Source organism: Manis javanica, chromosome 13 (assembly GCF_040802235.1).
Source record: "Manis javanica isolate MJ-LG chromosome 13, MJ_LKY, whole genome shotgun sequence".
Lineage (NCBI taxonomy): Eukaryota > Metazoa > Chordata > Mammalia > Pholidota > Manidae > Manis > Manis javanica.
In genome coordinates, this window is record NC_133168.1 from 6,487,717 (window position 1) to 6,506,584 (window position 18,868).

Below are 18,868 nucleotides of genomic sequence, written 5' to 3' on the forward strand. Positions count from 1 at the left end.
AACCTCTTCTACACGGTTGGTAGGAATGTGAATTGTTCCAGCCTCTGTGGAAAACAATACAGAGGTTCCTCAAAAAACTAAGAACAGAAATATACAACTCAGCAATTCCACTTCTTGTAATTTATATGAAGAAAACAAAATCATTGATTTGCAAAGATATATGCACACCTATGTTTATTGCAATATTATTTACAATAGCAAAGATATGGTAGGAATCCAAGTGTCCATCTGTAGATGAATGGATAAAGAGGAGGTGGTACATGTATACAATGGAATATTACTCAGTCATAAAAATGATGGTAATCTTGCCATTTGTGACAACATACAGCATGACCTAGAGGGTATTATGCTCAATGCAATAAGCCAGGCAGAGAAAGACAAATATCATATGATTTCACTTATATGTGGAATCTAAGAAACAAAGCAAACAAACAAAAAAGAAATAGACCAGTAAATATGAGAACAGATTTTTGGTTGGCACAGGGAGAGGTTTGGGGAGTTGGGTGAAATAGGGGAAGGGGATAAACAGGTACAAATTACAAATTGTAAAATACGGTAGTCATAGGACTGGAAGTACAACATACATAATACTTAACATCTTACTATCTTTAAAGTCATGTGTTTTGTTCCATCTGAAGCTGGTCTTTCCTAAGCACGTAGCTAACCAATAATACTGTCTATCTTGGTATGGTAGCAGGAAGAACTGCACACCCATGGCAAACATCTAGTAATGCATATAAATACGAAGTCACTATGTTGTACATCTGAAACCAATATAATATTGTCAACTTTATTTTTAAAAAAGAAGAAAATAGAGTCCACTATACTACTACAATTAGTAACTCCTTTCCCATATAGTCAAATCAAGTAAATTTATTAAAAGAAAATTCAATCATGGGGTAGGATTAAGTGCTTTTATTATTGCATGATAGTTTCTTAGAAGAAATTCATTAAGTATAAGTGTTGTTTTCCCCAAAACAGCCTCTCAATAGCTCATCGTGCAATGAAAATGCACCATTTTCATGCTCTGTCAACTACTCAATTTAGACCTATTTCCAAATGTTGTTGCTCTAAACAGAATTCTTTTGAAGTTATATTCTAAGAACCTTCTGAATGCTTCTTAACATCTTAGTATCTTTAAAGTCATGTGTTTTTTTCCATCTGAAACTGGTCTTTCCTAAGCACATAGCTAAGCTTTCAGAGGACTAGGTAAGTAAAGTTAAGCCATTTCCAATGGTAAGTCATGTTCTAGTTACCTATTCTAAAAAGCAACAAAAACTATAATCCCTTATTCTACTGTCTATTATGAAGATATTTTCATGTTCCTTCATGTTAATTTTTCTTGACCCTTACTATTTTTGCTGTTCTTCCCTCTCCTTCCAAGTGACTTCAATAATTCCTTTAACAGACTGGATATACAAATATACAGTGGTCTGACCTCATACAGAATCTCGAGTGCAAACACCCTGCAACGCCAAACCAGAACCTCTGCAGCCATCTCCCCAGACTGGGCAAGATTTGTTCGATAACCCTCAGCTTCCTCACGTTTCATCACCTTTCCAATTCAGGATCAACCAGAGAAACTCAAATATCCTCCAAACTATAGCCAGGATGCCCCACTTCTCATTAGCCCATCCCCAGTTTCCTCAGGCCAACCGTCTCCAGTCAGAGCCCACCTGAGACTTACCCTTTTTCCCCCTAGACCTGCCTGCCTTTGACTCTATGCCAAATGCAAATGATGGTGGGGGGCTCCCTTGCGATAGCAGCTTGAATGAGAACTTCCATTTGTTCTCATTTGAGTGGTCTTGTACTTCCACTGCTTAAACTTAAATGAAGGAAAAAAGGGGGACATTTGTATATAGAATAATTATTTTTATTCTTTTAAGTTACATGGCATGTTACACTGGAATGTTAGTGGGTATTCATTTAGATGGTACTATGCAGGGGACCAGATACGCCATTGGTACAATGTGCATCCTTGCAAGCTTGGGGACATTATTACAAATGTTTGCTTTCTCTCCAGAATTGTTTGAATCAGCGTTTAGAATGCTCCTATCTCTCAGGCCAGAAGACCCTTTCTGACTCAATTTCCTTCTTTAATTTCGATCCACAGATAATGCTCCATGTTCAATTCTAAGATGAAATATAAGGGACCTTACTATCTTTAAAGCAATATGACCACAAATATAATTTCTCTCAACTTATCACAGTATATTTTTAACCTCAATTTTCAATGAATCAGAAAAAAATATCTGAATGCATGTATTACAGATATAAGCAAACTTATACTAAAATATTCTTAAAGGAAGCACATACCCAAATTCTATAAGCCTTGCCTGTCCTTTACTTCAATCCGTGGAAATAGAATTAATTAAGATAGATCCAGTGTAATAGGTTTATGTTCATATGTAATTAGCCTTGTCTACAATAATTTAGACACTTCACTTGAATATGACCCAGCAATGGAAACATGTTTCTGTATTTAATTCTTTTCATTTTCTGCTCCAAGTAGGAAAGTCTATATGAGCAGATACATAAATATTTTCTAATTACTATATTAAACCTTAAGGCTAATTAAAATTATAGGTGTTTCAAAGTATCAGAAAAACTTGATGGGAAACTAAAATGTTAAGTTGTCTTTAGACACCCTCTATCCTTGACTAATTGTCAACTGGTTACATTTAACATAATGAACTGAAGATGTATTTTTCAGTTATTCAATAAAGTTAAATGTCAATGAAAGATGACTACAAGAGGGACTATATCCTTATTTCTCCATTAAGATGTTTTATTCAATACTAAAAAAAATAAGATGACTGCCCCCAGTACCTTTTCCAGACCTTCCTCCTTGAGGCTGATTACATCCAAGTCAAAATCTGTTCGTAAACCATTGGTTTTGTTGAAAGTTATTCTGCCTGTGAGACCTTCCCAATGTGCCTATTAGAAAAGAAAAAATTGTAAATAAGTAAAGGAAGAAGAGAAGAGAAAATATTTTTTCATAAAGTATAGAAAACATGATTTTCTTACTTCTCATAAATTTACATTGATAAAGATTTTTAAAGCATTTTTTATTCTCTTCTGAACTTTTTGAGGGATTTTTAAAAAATAAGTTATGGTAGTATCAGTATGAAATTTCTTGTAAATTTTTCATTTTAAATAGTTCATTTTCCAGGTATGGTTTTTTATGAGAAATTTGAAGATTACATTTTAAATAGCAAACTTCTTTTAGCAAAACAAGAAGAATTCAGTCACTTTTTTATGATATATGAGATAGTGAATATATCCCTGGAGATTACAAATAGAACTACTGTTATAAAATACCACTCCTGAATTCATACCAATATGAAAATAAACTTATTTTATTGCAATGAAAGCAACTGAAGCTAGGAAAACCTATGTTATAAAACTTCAATTATGCACTTTCATTTTAGAGTAATTAAAACTTATTACTTTATTTCCCTTTAAGTGAGATTTGGAGAAATGTATCAACACTACTTCACACCAAGCTATACTTCCTATAGAAGAAGCTCTCCATGTACGAAGTGAGAATATATATAATAATCTAGTTATATAGTGGGTTCCTCCCTCAAAGGTGAGCAAGTATCTGGTCTTATTATTATTATTTTTGAGACACAAAATGTTTTCTCATTCTGCTATCTAGACAAAAATTAGATGCTTTCTATTATTTATCACTTGGAAATAGCATGGAAAATAGTTATATGAAAAATTTAATTAATGTAATATATACTTGGAACTGTAATGTTTGAAAGAATATACACCAACACCCAAAAAAAGTAAAAGCCAGTACACGATAGGTAACATTCCAATTAGGACCACAATAGATATGATTATTACTATATTTCTTAGGCTCCATGTATTTCTTGAGAATTTATATACCCTAGAAAATATTCTAAAGAATATTCTAAAATATTTTTGGCTAGAAGATTACACGCAAAAGAGAAAAAATTATAATACATATCTACATGCATATTTCAACATCATCACTGAGTTTAAACCTGTTAACATTACTTTTCAACACAACTTCTTCCAAAGAAAATAATTCAGGTGTTTAATAAAAACGCATATTAGTATTAAAATTTACAATGTGATCAAGAAGTGCAGGAGCAGAACTGCAGAATAGTAAAATATATGTGGGATACAGCACAAAGACATCAGGTGAAACTACAATCAATAAAATTAAATCACAGATTCAATTCTGAACTTCTAGCAATCAAAGCAATGAAGGATAATATGATCTAAACACAATATACAAGGTTTATAATTTAAGACATACCAATGGCCCAATACTAGATTTTCCTAGTACTGAGACCTGAGAACTGTCTCCTTTCGGTCCCCGTAAGAGTGGCCCTGTGTGATGTAGTGGACAAGGTGCTCATTAACACTCTAACATAAATATAATAGTGAGTTTCATACAGTTGTTTCTAACAAGACCGTTGGGCATATACCTCCAGGTTCAAGTGCTGCATTCAGAAAGCAGTTCTTCAACTAACCAAAGCTGTGTACTACGTATGCAGCTCTCTTATGCTCAATTTCAAACCAAAAATAAATGCAGAATGTGGAGTAATAAATTAACTGCGTATTCGTCAGGGAGAATCATTTCACCTATCTGAGAGCTGGTGGGACTTAGGCAAGGAAAAGTGAAGGTACTCTTTGCCAAGGACTAAGAGACTCTTAATAATGAACCTATTTGCACTTTTATATTCATGATGAATACTTTGTCATATGATAAACCGATATCTTGTAATCCACTAATGAAATAGCTTATATGGAAAAACACCTGTAATTTTTCATAACAAAGATTAAACTTTCATATAAAAGCTTCTATTCTAACCAAATGAGAAGTTTCCTAAGCTGACAAAGGAATTTTCTTCATGGCAGGAAGAAGAATGTGTGTATATGTATGTTTGGACTTTAAGAATTTTCCCTTTTTTTCCTTACTAAGGACATGCTTTTTCTATAACAGACATAACAGAAATGATATTTGGCTATAAGAATGGTGCGCTATGCAATACAAAGTAAACTTTGCACGTTTGTGAATCCATGTATATGTTTTATGTTAACTGCTACTATAATTATAATTAAAATAACTAGACATTATATTTAGGAACTACAGATCTAAATAACGATTCTTTTAAGACTTACAAATTGGGTGTAATTTAGAGTAGTGTAAATGGAGTTCATGTTAAAAGCTCATTGCATATTTTGTTGCCTAAAATATAAACAAACATTATTTAAACATATATATGTCCACATAATTGAAAACTAACACATATAAAGATTCAGGATGGTAAAGATTAACAATGTCACAAATCATAGGTCACAAATTTTCAACTGTTTACACAATCTTAGATATTTTGAAGGATATTCATTTATTAGGTACTTTCCTCCTTTTGTTCCATATTATTTATTAGTCAAAATGTTAATTTTACTTATATGGGGTAATTTTAATTTAAAAGATACAATAAAAGGACTTTTAGAAAAACTGCAGTCATCTCAATTCATTCACCGTCAGGACAAAGAAACCAGGCAGTGTGTTTCTCCTGACATACCTCTTTAATCAGGCTCATAAAGCGGGTCCCGAAGCGCCAGGGTTTGTGTCGGTTACACTGTAAGGAGCTGACTGTCATCTGGGGAAACTGTTGGACGCCCACAGACACCACGTGCACTGCGTCGTACATTAGGGCAGCATCGGTCTGAAAGCCGAGAGAGAAGGGAACATGGGTCAATACAATGGGTGAACCTATGGGAGGTGGCTTGGGAGGGAGGCGAAGAGAGGGGAGAGAGAAATACACAGCCAGTTTTTCTCTGTTTGAGGGAGAAAACAGTATCTCCACATTCTCTGATTCTCTTAAGTAAGATACTGTGATCAAATTACTACATCCAGCTCCATTATGGCATTTGACCTATGCTCCCTTTCCGGAAGCGATAACCCAATTCATATTGTCCCGCTTCTGTTGAAGTAGGAAATGTGTGAAATCCATGATTTCATCTTTTGTCACTCCTTCTGTCTCTAAAGAGGAATGATACTTTATCTCACTACACACAACACACACACACACACGCGCACACACGCACGATGAATGCAATTGGGGACATTTCGAGTGGTTACATAAACTGCATATTGTATATAAAAGTGAGTAAGTAAAAAATTTCCTTGTACAGGAAGAAAAAAAGAGACTTGAAAGTAGATTCACCTGAAAGAAGCTTAGAGACATAAAACCTGATCTTTTCTTCAGTCCAATTTTTCCAAAGTTTCAATTTCAGAAATGATGCTACAGTTTTGACTCCCAGCACACGTATTAATCCCTTTTCAAGAAACTAGCCTTCATCTCCTGTACTGTTTCTTTAACCAAGATTTCCATATGAATAAAATTCATTTTGGCTTCTCAAGTAAAACAAATATGAATTTTCTACTGTGTTTGCACCTGCTCAAATGGCTGACCACTTTAGAGGTTGATGATAAGAAACAAAATGTTTGTAAGTCCCAGCAAACCAGACACTCGGTGACTGTCAAGTGCTGTGTTAAATGGACCTTCACACTGTGTTTGATGGATCGATGCCAGGCTCACTACCTACAGAACAGGGCCACCCTGACAGTGCTGGTAGCAATGAACTTCGGGCCATCTGCCTGGCATGCTTCGGAATAAAAGCATATATTTCCTCTGCTCATTCACACAATTAGTGAGCTGTGAAATGAATTCCAAAATGAATAGGAACCCTGTAGATTATAGTGTTCGCCACAATACAATGCAAAATGAGTTCACATGGTAGCTTTCATGAAAATGGATCCTAGGAGCTTTACACCACATAAAATGGAAGACTGCTAAAAAGCACAAAGCAATGACAGGACATAATAATAATGCCATTTTATAGTTCATAAATCTTTGGGGAATATCGGTCAGATTCATAACCCTCATTTTGAAAATGCCAGCTGACTTCTTTCACATACGCTGCTGAATGCTGGAATAGGGGAGTTGACACAGGCAGACATCATGAGCTAGAGCACTAGACTGGTAACTGTCTTCGGCCCGACGTAAAGCTCAGAGGAAATAGTCCATGTCCCACAAAGGGTCATAAAAGTAGTTACCAAAACATGAAAGACACACGTGATTTCAAAATAAAGTGAATTTTTAAAAAAACATCACTGTTAACAAAGGTATAAAGAAATGAACACTGTCAGACATACTAGAGGGAAGATAAAGGGCAAATTTGCCATTTGCACCACAAGGGACCTTAAAAACTTCCTTGTTTTTTAACCTAGTAATTCCTCTTTATGGAATTTCTCCTGAGAAAACCAGAGATAAGAACAAAGACTATCTATATTATTTATTTTTTTAAAAATTTGAAAAGAGTGGAAAGTTACTGAATGTTCAAAATTAGGAAACAAAGTCACAATGATATTTTATATAACAGTTTAAAGTCATGTTTTGAAAAATAATTTGATGGGAAATTGCATGTGATTTGATGCTAAGTGTACAAATAGATATATACAACTGTATTTCCAGCATAAATCATTATAAACATCTTTATGGGGACTTACTAAGTATTTTTAACTTACTTAATTCTCTCAGTAGTTTAGTAACATTATTGTTCCCATTTTTCAAATGACTAAACCAAGTTTGAAAGAAGTAGCTAACCAAAGTCACACAGTTAAAATGTGGGAGGCCCAGATACAAACAGCGTCTTTGCTCATAACTATTATTTACAACCACCATGCTGCATGTTATATAAACAACAACAATAAAAAAAAAATCAAAGGGAAGAAAATACACTATTTTTTTTCCTTTTCTTTATCTTCTACAGGTTTTAAGATGGAAGTTTACTGCACACCGCTGCAATTATTCCCAGAATGGAAATTTTGATCTATTGCCACAAAATATCTAAAAGAACACAAACCTATGATATTCTTACATCCTACCATGATTTACTGACTTATATGACAATCCTAGAATGGTACCCTTATCTAAAATAGCAATGCTAGGAAAGAATTTTGCTTAATTAAGAGTTGGGAAAATTGTTTTTGGTACATGGCTGCAGCTTCAAGATTAAAGAACACACTAGTTGATAATAGAACTATTTGAGCACTATGATTTTAAATGTAATTATAAGAGGAAGACAATGTTTATTAAATTGTTGGTTAATACTAGAGAAAAAACTGCCAATTGTTAAAAAGTTGTTTATCAAATTACTTCTTGAATTCCCAATTTAAATGATGTTGATTTATGATAAAGCAATAGAACTTCTGAAACTACTCTTTTAGACTAGTTGTTTTATGTGATGATAGTTATTTTCCATTTGCACCTGACCGTTTTCCATTTACTTCTACTGTCTTATTTGCAAAACTGTACATATGCAAATTCTTCTACCTTTGAAAATTTGTGAGAAAACTCGTGTTTCAAAAAGTATTTATTATTTTCACAAGAATGCATATGCTTGAAAATTTTTCTTATATTAGTAATATTATTAGTTAACATTCATTCTGTATTTTCTATATATGAAGCTTTCTTCTATGATCATTTCCTTTAATTTTCATTATCATCATCCAGTTGGAAGCCCACTGAGTTTTTATCAAACAGGAAATTGAGGCAGAAAACAGTTAGGTAACTGGTTTAAGAGCCTAGAATGTAGAGGTGGACTTAAACTTAGCATCTAAGTCCCGTCTATCTAAGCAGGGTCCACATTTTCTCTAGTTTTTTGCTCACTGCTCTACATTTAATAAAGCAAAATAGGTTAAATGATTTTGAAGTTACAAAGTATAAGAAACGTCAATAAGTATCCGAATGCATTAATTTTTATTTTTATTTTTGATGAGCAATAAATATGCACATAGATGAAAATGTACTGTAAAGTTAGGAAAGCTCGATTGTGGAGAATTGATAAATACAAATGCACAAAAAGAAACATCAATGTATGGGTTTGGGTCAATAAGAGGAAGTTAATAATATTAATCAGGAACAATTTCATAAAAGAAGTAGATTTCCTTTATACAGGTGCTGCTTGGGAGATTTTCAAAAGGCAAAGGTCCTAAAGTATCTTTCAAGATCAGAATTCAGGGGCCTCTCTTACTCCCAACTCTAAAATGTATAGGTTGATTGAGCTGCTCTTGTAAGTCTTCCACCTTCTCATATTGACTTTATAATCCCTGCCTTGACCTCTCCATAGAAAATAGGAGAAAAGAATGGAGGGGTGGAAGAGAAGAGGAAAAATAAGAGAGATGCACAATCCATTGCTTTGTCATCATTTTTATAACATTGTATTACTATCAAGTTACACTGCACGTTTATTTTAGGCCACACAACTGCACAAATTTCTTTACATGCACTATCTTTTAATTCTCGCAAAGACCATACGTTTTAGGGGGTATTACTATTATCATTTAAGAGCGGAGAAAAGTAGAGTTTTACAAAGTTCAAGTAATTCTCTCAAGGCCTGAAGAAACAAGACTCAAAAAACAAAATTTAGCTCTTAGAACTATCATGCCAGTTACCCCAACAAGACTCAGAAGAAGGCTCAGAAGCCATTCTTGGAACCACCATCAAGACTTTCAGGACTTCCCACCTCTCCTCAGCCACAGTCCCACAGAAACCGTGACAGGCAATGCAGCGGAAAGTGAGGGCAGCAGTCTCCTATTTTTTGAGGTCCTGCTGAACACCAGACAATGATGTCCCCCAGTCCCACCGAGGGTATGTCTCTAAGCTGAGATTCAAATGAAAGTTAATTTGGCTCCCAAGCCAATTTCTTTTTTCTTTTTACATCATAGACACCTCTAAAGAAAGCTTCAGGGCTCAACTTAACTTTAATGGATGAATTAAATGACAATGGACTATGTATACAGTTTGGCCATTAACATCCACAGAGGCAGTTAGATAAAGTCATAGTCATTCAAATCCTAAACTACAAAGACAAAGTTAAGCAGAGGAAAGGAAAAGAATAAAAAAAGCAATGAAGACAAAACAATCTATCCTATTTTCTCTCTTTCAGGTATACTTACTCATTTATATATAAATAGCTCACACTTAATGGAAAGCAGCTTTTCACCCTGGGAATATGGCCCAGAAGGAAATGCTGACTAGATGGACGCAGACAGAGCTCAGACCTCCATGCTTCACTGCTTGATCAAGCATGTATCAATAGCCCATAGGAGTCCCCTTGAGAGCCTGCCTTGGACTAGACTGGAGTTGGAACTTAATTATTCTTTCCCAGATAAGTTAGTGAACCCATAAAGAATGTCTGTCAGCCAAAAACTTGTTTTGCAAACCTTTAAAATTGTGCAATATAATCCTATCCATTTCAATGAAATGGATTTCTATAGTGATCTTCTAAATGGGTGGCCTGGAAAGATCATGAGAAGCACCTTTTCATACATTTTAAATATGCATTAACCATCCTACTAGCTTATTGCTGAGTTTATCTTATACCTCGTCTAATTACTTGTAGGTGTAGAGTGTGGAATGCGGACGCAGGTGGGAAGTGACAGGTGCTGCTTTTTATGGTTGAGCTATTGCCACAGAAAATGCTGTAGTCACCCAACACTACTTCATCTGTCTCAGGTGACCCCATGTCTGATGACCACACATTTTTAAATAATTGAAGAATCAGGGATACTGGGTGCCCTCAAAAGTTTCAAATGATAAAAATTACCATTGTTTAATATTATTTATTTTGTTTCTATGATTAAAACACTTCCCAAACTATAAAAGCAGGAATAAGAATGGATGCTGTGAATAGTTAAAATATTTCTATGTACTTAGATTTAATTTCCAGAAGAATCTGGTACCAGGGAGTCATTAGCAAGCACGTCCCTGTTGAGTGCCTACATTATTTCCGGTTCTGACCACCGCAATTATCATCACTAGACATCTCCTTTGTAAAGTTCTGGGATATGTGGTCTAGGAGTTACAAAAAAATTAAAACATAGCTTTTATTTGCAAGAAGCATGAATTAAATAGAAATGAACAATTCTCAACTATATAAAACATAGAAGGGAACACTGGTTCATACAATCTCATACACTAAAGACTTCTCTTAGCAAAGAGCTTTCTGTAGAATTCATTTTTCTTTCCAGTGAGGAGACAATCTTTCGGAACAGTCTGTTCCCCAGGTAGTGTGGCTTTTGTGTACCCCCACGGAGTTTGGACTGGGGGGACTTGGAACATGGTCTTTTCCAATTTATTTTCACTAATAATGCAAACGGAGTTGCATTTGTGACAATGTCATCCTGCTTAAGTGCATTTTGCATATTTGGGCTCTTGGCCAACGCTCCAAACACATCCGATGTTGTATGTAACGATTTACATGTAAGTGTAATCATGCTACAGACTCATGTGATATATGTTCATATCTTGATTTAGGGATGGTTTCATGGGATATATACATTAGGTAAAAAAATGTATCAAATTGTACATTTTGATGAGCTTCCCAAATATGGGAAGTTCACAGTATGTCAATTTTACTCCAGCACAGCTATTTTAAATTAAAGAGTGACTGCGCAGTTTTCAGGGAAGATGGTTCATAGATTTCATTTTATTGTAGAAGTATCCTCCCAAAATAAGCATCGCTGATTTGAATCTTCTTTCTTCCTTGCACATTCAAGTTTTAATAAAACGGTTCATGCTCCCTCCCCTCTCATCTTCCTTTCTAGACCACATGCATCTTTTGGATAATAACTGAATGCCTGCCTTTGTCATATCCCACACAGTACTCTGTACGTTGTCTTACCATAGTAAGCATATAAAGGCATTTTTCAATAAATTGATGAATTCAACCAAAAAGTTCATTTAAACTGTAATAGAAATAGGTATGAGGGAGCTCTGAATAACAATCACATTTGCCACCTAGCTAGGATGGGTTATGTCCCAGAGGCACACTGAACCAAATCTGCCAGCAGCTCAGCCCTGGGAGGAATGGGAGCGCAGCCTCTGTCCCTTTTCTAAATGAATTTATAGTAACAGTTCTGTGAACACATTTATCTTTCCATTAAATAAGTGCAGGCAGGTCCCCTTTGAGATCTGAATGCTGGCTGGCAGGTGGCAGATCCATTCTGGAACTCCTAGGTCTCGGATTTTGCTCATTTCTGAATTCCCACCTTAAGTATAGTACATAACACAAAGAGCAGCTTGGACTAATAAATGGAATTTAGGTTTATGAATTCTGGCTCTCTCCCTGCCTTGATTTTTTACCTAAAACAATCAAAAACAATTTTTAAATCCCCTTAGCCTTGTTTGCTTATTTTACAATTGGAGAAAAAAATAACAAAAACCCAAAACAGAAATGATGATCCGCCCTTTATTTTCCTTGTTGGAAAATCACTTTCAAAAACCAGACAGTTCCAAGAGAAAAACAATAATACTGATTCTTCAATTAGACAATGCGGATCTTGAAGGTGGTAGGGAAAGGCGTGGACTCTGACCGCTGGCGCGCCCTTGGACAGTCAGCAGAAGCCCAAACGGGATGGGTTATCACGCATCCCTCTGAGCAAGGCTGAGGGTCACACGTGGAAGGCAGGCTGGTGTTCATTCCCTGAGCTGGCACCCTGCACCCGGCAGTCTGCCCAGCACACAGCAGGTGTGCAGCGGCGCTAAATGAACTGAGGGACCGATGAAGAAATGCCCTCAGTCCTAGTCGGGAGCCAATTGTCAGAGACAATTCTCCCAGTTACGCTGCAGCCGCCATTATGCTTCCTCTGCGGCCGGCTCTTTGTGCTACACTGAAACAGTCCTTTACCAGCAGCTGCGTGGACTGCCCAGACGGCACGAGATAACGCATCAGAGCAGCTGGCACAACCCCTGGCCCATGGTGCATAGGCAGGTGTTGGCCGATGATGACAACAATAAACAGAAGAGCGGTCATCTCTGCAAGATGGATACTATCCAAAACAAGGAACCGGTTTAGAAAGTATAATGTTTCAACCCTTGTGCACCCACTGTTAGCCAAAATGAGGGAACAGGCCTCATGCTGTTCAAGAAAGCAGATCAAGTTTTGGAAAGCAAAGGGAGGGCAGGAAGGCAAGTATCACACAACAACACGATCCCGAGGAATGGGGTGTGGACACAATGCCACAATTCAGAGCTCAAAAAAAAAAAAGAGGAAAGATTACTGAATACACACGTGTTACCTGACAAGTTTGGAAGTTTAGAATTTAAGAATGAATATAAGTGGTAAAATATTATAGTCTCTTGCACTACTTACTAAAAGAAAGCCACTGTTGGTAATTATACACCAGCAGTGTGAATTACACAAATCTGCCTTGTATTTTTTGACTCTTCAGTATCTTCATTTCTAAGAAAAGAGGCTGGAACCAGGTGGCTTTTAAGGTGTCTGTTGTTTACAATCAAGGTCCTAGAAAACTTACATTCCATTCTGGTTTTATTTTGGCCTTTTTACAAATCAAAGCCTTAATTATTTACCTACCGTCTCCCCACAATTCCTTATGCTTTGTAATGCTTGCTTAATAAACTTTTGTATTAACATTTCATACATATTAATAAACAAGGGAAATCAAAAATCACTTTTCTTTAGCCACTGTCTCTGTCCCATACTCTCCGTAACTCCTGCCTGGACCAATACAATCTGCTAATATTTATATTTTCTTTGTTATTTTTACTTCACTGTTCAATGTTTTGCCCATGTTAAAACCCTCCATGGCCCCCTGATATTCTACGGGGAAAACTAAAATCCTTTCTTTCCTATCCAAAGTCACTCACTAATACCCCAAGATTCTGTCTCCCTTTGCCCCCCCTCTTACACAATAGGATATGAATATACCTATATTTCATGTTTTGTAACTAACCACAGAAACTCTTGTACTACAAATTAGCTGAATAAAAGGAGATTTCAGAAACTACATGATGAAAGACCTTTAAAAGGAATATGGATTTTTGTAGCTACCTGTACGGTGTTCAGTACCCATGAGGGTTAAAGGGGGTAAGAGCTTGAAGGATGATGAAGAGGAGCAGAGGGTGGAGAATAGAATGGGTTCAAATTCACAGTCAAACTGATGAGTTAGGAAGAAAACTCATGTTCAGCAACGCTCTGAAGGTCAAATGAAGGAGACAGTGCCGGATGTAGTCTAGTTAATACTCAGCAAAGAAATGGCTTAGGCTGCGATTAATGCCATGAGTAATTACTAGCTCCATTTGTTGCGTGTTCCTGGGAGTCTGTGACTTTTAATAAATACCTATGCTCTATGGCTTAAGCAAAAAGCTACCTAAAAATAGTGACAGTTAATGTTTTGAATGACTAATAAAATACAGTCTAAAATGTGGTCAATGTTAATTTGGACATAAGAGTTTTCATTGACTCTTTATGTTTATATTGCACAGTTTTGGGCTTTCAATCTTGCAAGAACTCCTGCTGAGTGTCATTTTCTTTAACAACTCTCAAAAAGAGAATTTTACAAACAGCATTATTTCCCTGTAAGCTTTTAGAGCTTTATAGGGTATGAAATTCAATCCATGGAGTTTTAACATTGCAATTGTGAAAGCTTTAGGAGATGACTATTTTGCATTCTTTCCAAGAATTATGTGTATTCACCATGAATATTTTCTATATAATTTTCTTTCTTTCCTACACATATCTTTAAAATGCACCATTTGCCAAGCAGAAAATCCCATTTGTTTTTATTGCCACACTTTCTTAATTCCTTTAAACTTTAATAGACAAATTCCAAGATGTTTAGATGTTCCTCAAATGCCAGGTATAGAAACTCTTCACTTTTTAAATATAAATGATTAAGGGGACAGCTGTGAAGCAGGTTAGAAAATGCCAACAGGTTTTCGATTAAAAGTTTCATTTAACTAACGTAATTATTCTTACCTAATTAAATTTTTCCCACTAAGATCAGTCCATTGAGATATCTTATTTTCCTTTAAAATGTTCCATGAGCTCTTACTAACATCCAAGAACCACGCTGTATTGATGGGACTGTTAATGAACTCTCTAGCTACAGTGTACTGGCCTTAATAATTTAGGTCCTGTTAAATCTTGCCGCTTTTTGCTACAACTGGAACTGCTATTGATCTAGAGAAGAGTCAATATCAAGGGGAAGTATTCTTTGCACTTTCAGCTGCTCGCCAATACACCCAATTATTCTTGATATTTGGAGCTCAAATTAGCTTCTTGCATTTAAAAATTTATATTCATCTATATTGTTTTTATTTGTTTTTTTCAATATGATGAGTTAAAATTGATTTTTATGCTGTTAACAGGCTAATTCTTTCTAATTTGAAATCTAGGAGTATGTAAATCAAAAAATATACTAGAAATCTGTGTTCATAAGTTCAAATATTCATGTAAATCCCAACCAAATACCTGTAAATATTGAGAGCCTAAGAATTCATATATCATCTACCCACCCAAAATTTAATTAAGATCTATTTTAAGCATGATCTGATATATAAAGTAGATATTAATATAGACAAAAACAAAATGTCAACAAATCATATTAAAATTTGTTCTTAACTACTCTTGTATTCTCATTGCATGTCTTGTTTTTTATATTATGCTTATTACTCTATAAAATATTGTAATAGTAACTTCTTAGAGGAATGTGAAAAATATTTTCAAAGAAAGTTAGTGGGACTTAGAGATTTCACTTTTGAATTTATTAGTCACTATGGGAAGGCATGTTATCTTTCTTAGCTTCATTTTCTTCATCTTAAAATAAGTAGAATAGTAATCTATCTCACAGAGTTGTAAAGATCAAGTTATATAAATTTACAAAAATGTGAACTATAAAGTTTTAACTATGTCCTAATTTATAGGGCAGAGTAACTGAAAATCTCAAGTATGCTAGCCAGTGATAATATCAATTTAGATCAGGCAGAGTTCTTCATGGAAAAAAACAAAGATTGACTTGTATACTCACATTTTAAAGTATACCTTAGATCCATAACTCGAAAACTTCTCATCTATTAACTACTTTAGTTGATACGATTATTCCGTTTCAAAAATACATTGATTTAACTAATTGCTGTTTTATTGCCCTGAGGAAATTCCTTTGCTTACTCATTCTTAGGTCTCTTGAATATTCCTTTTCCCATTTGAATATATACTTTCCCAATTGTCTTTATTCATTTGTCTCTAAATGATTTACAGTTTGATTCATTCATTCAATATTTTTAAATATTTTATTGTGTTACTGACATCAAATACAATTATGATCTTTTGCAATAAAACTGAAAAGTCAAGGATGATTTAGACCTTTAAGGTGTTCACAGTAGGTGAGTTAGCCAAACAAGTAAACCAACATTCTTAAAGTAATGCCATATACAGGGTAATATAGGGGTATCTAATCTTTTGTCTGGGGCAGTACCCATCTATTGATATATTAGAAAGTATTCACTGTTAAAAATATTTTTTCTATTAACATCCATAGCTTCAAAAGACAAAATGGGGTGGCAATGCTAAGAAAACAAAAGTTGGAAAAAATGGTGGGGTCAAGGGAAAAGGTCAAATCAGAATTCTCACCAGTTCTTTTCAAGATTATACTTCAAATTCTGCAGTTCTGAATATCTCCTTTCAGAGAAGTGTACCTGACCTTTTGAGGGACAAACATTAAAGGATTTCCCTAAAGTTGAGTCTTTATAAAGAACCCTTCATCTTAGAACTGATCTAGGCGGAAGACCCAGAGGACAGAACACGAAACTCAGAAGACCCAGGAACATGATTCTGATGAAGGCAGGTAACATTGTTTGGATGGGATCTATTGTTTTGCCACCTCAGCTCCTATTCCTCTCACAGCAGAACACGTTTCCCCTCCAGCTCATTCCCTGAACCTATCTCCTAGCTCCTATTGTCCCAGGCTGGCGACAGCCATGCCTTCAGGCCTGGCCAAGTAACACAAGCTCAGCTCATCAGTGGAATTCAGGCATTTTGATGAAGCCACTGGGAAAGAGGCACAATCTTCCCCCCCACCACCCCCACCTCTGTACCACTGAATGTGAACCCCGGGGCCACTGTCTGAGAATGAAGGCAGCACAGACGGAAGAAGAGGTAAGAGAATAGGAGGAACCTATTTATGACTTTTTTTTGCATCTGGATCCAACTGTGTTTGGAGGCAAATTATCCTGTATTGTACAAGCCAGAAGACCAAAATGCTTTTTTTAAGCTATTGACTAACTTTAAGGGAATTCGAAACAACTGGAACTGAAAGAGTTTTGGATAATGCAGTCTTAGGCTTTTGTTTGCCTCTGAGCAAAGAGAGATCATTGCTTCTATCTCCTCAAACATTTGGGATATACATTTAAAAAAATTAAAAGATGTATGTAAAAGCATGCCATATATGATCATACATATGGAAATAATAGAGAACATAATAGATTTAATAAATTCACCAAATGTATAATTATTGTCTTCTAATTATTAAGACTCTTAGTTCTTGGTTGAAAATCATTCAATATAGTAGGAAAATCTTGGATGACTCCTGAGATCTCTCCACAGTATTGTGAATTGGTAACACTTAGAAAAGCACAAAGTAGGGAAATTATAAGGTAACACAGAAGTATACACTATGCCTGCCAAAATACGTAAATCAAAATTGTGTCTGAATCAACACTATCCTTCCTTCTGTGAACTATACAGGTTCAGGGACAATCAGAATGTGAACTGAAGCAAAACAACCTCTTTAATGGTACACTGCTGTGAACATTATTAGAGAGAAATCACAGAGGACTCCAAAACCAAATGCAAACTAATACTCCATGGCGTCCTTTTAGTCAGTGGGCTAATAGACTGATATCAAAATTGGAAATGACCAATGAAGCGGCATCAGTTAACTCTTGACATTTATATACTTCTGAGTTTTGTACCTGATGAAACAAATTATAAATCACAAACCAGAACATAAAAGATTTTCATGACAACAACAATTTTTCTTTTTCCTCTGAATTCTATGCCACTCAGGAAATGAATTCAAAGTAGACAAAAAGCAGGAGGTGAGAGTGATGCCACTTTACTCAGGAGAGAAAATAGTTTGATAATCTTCACCTGCTGGATCTGACAACTAACTGAACAGCTGTAGCCAAAGTAAGAATGGGAGGCGATACACGGCGAGGACTCCGGAGAAAGTCAGAAGGAGTAGCAGTTCCACAGAGAATCTGGCAATAAGAGGATGTTAAGAATGTCTTAAAAGTCATTAAAAAACAGAAGAAACAAAGAAGTTTAAGAAATGATGAGGCAGTAAAGATAATATACAGTTAAAACTTTTTTCCTTGTTAGTTGAAACACCGAAATTTAATAAACTTGTAAGAAAATGAGAATAAAATTAAAAGACATTTAGAATTTAACTTTGTCTTTGAGCTAGAGTTGGGGATCTCATGAAAGGGAGTCCAATAAAGCGTGCATGACTCACATCTCACTGATGGCATCTGAGTGTATGCCCACGGGACCTCAAGGTGAGGCTGTTAATTTTTGAGTTGATACTGGGGTTCCAGAGGTCCTGGCATCAGCTCTTTCTTCTGCTTTTGCATTCCCTATCCTGAACCCCTCCATTTCCCTCTTACATGATTGTACATCCTTCTCTTTCCTGTATCACCTCTTAAATATGGGCTACCTCATGAATACCCCCATTCAATTGCATTTTGAAGAAAAGTTACTGCAAACCTTAAGTATCATTTTATGTTAAATGCTGAACAAAACTCAACACATTTTATATTTAGGCATTTGCACCTATTCTTGTTCCCAAGGAAACAGTACAAAGGTGTTACACATATCTAACATGCAACACAGAAGAACACAGTTTATTTTATTTCATTGTTCTTTGAAATCAGCTGAATCACAAGGACTATACTTGACCAAAATACAGATATGAAAAACGAGTAATAAGCATATCAGCTCCAACTTCAGCCTA

At 35.5% G+C, this 18,868-nt stretch overlaps 1 protein-coding gene across 10 annotated transcripts in view; it reads right to left on the minus strand.

The window, feature by feature from the left end:
• The window catches only part of GRIK2 (glutamate ionotropic receptor kainate type subunit 2), a 577,367-nt gene that overhangs the window by 209,534 nt on the left and 348,965 nt on the right, over nucleotides 1-18,868 (minus strand). For all 10 annotated transcript variants that reach the window (XM_037012294.2, XM_037012291.2, XM_073220908.1 and 7 more), the window contains 2 exons: nucleotides 5,571-5,714; nucleotides 2,830-2,937 (listed from right to left, as the gene is read on the minus strand). In XM_037012294.2, coding sequence (XP_036868189.1) covers nucleotides 2,830-2,937; nucleotides 5,571-5,714 — 252 coding nt within the window. The remainder of the gene's footprint in view (nucleotides 1-2,829; nucleotides 2,938-5,570; nucleotides 5,715-18,868) is intronic.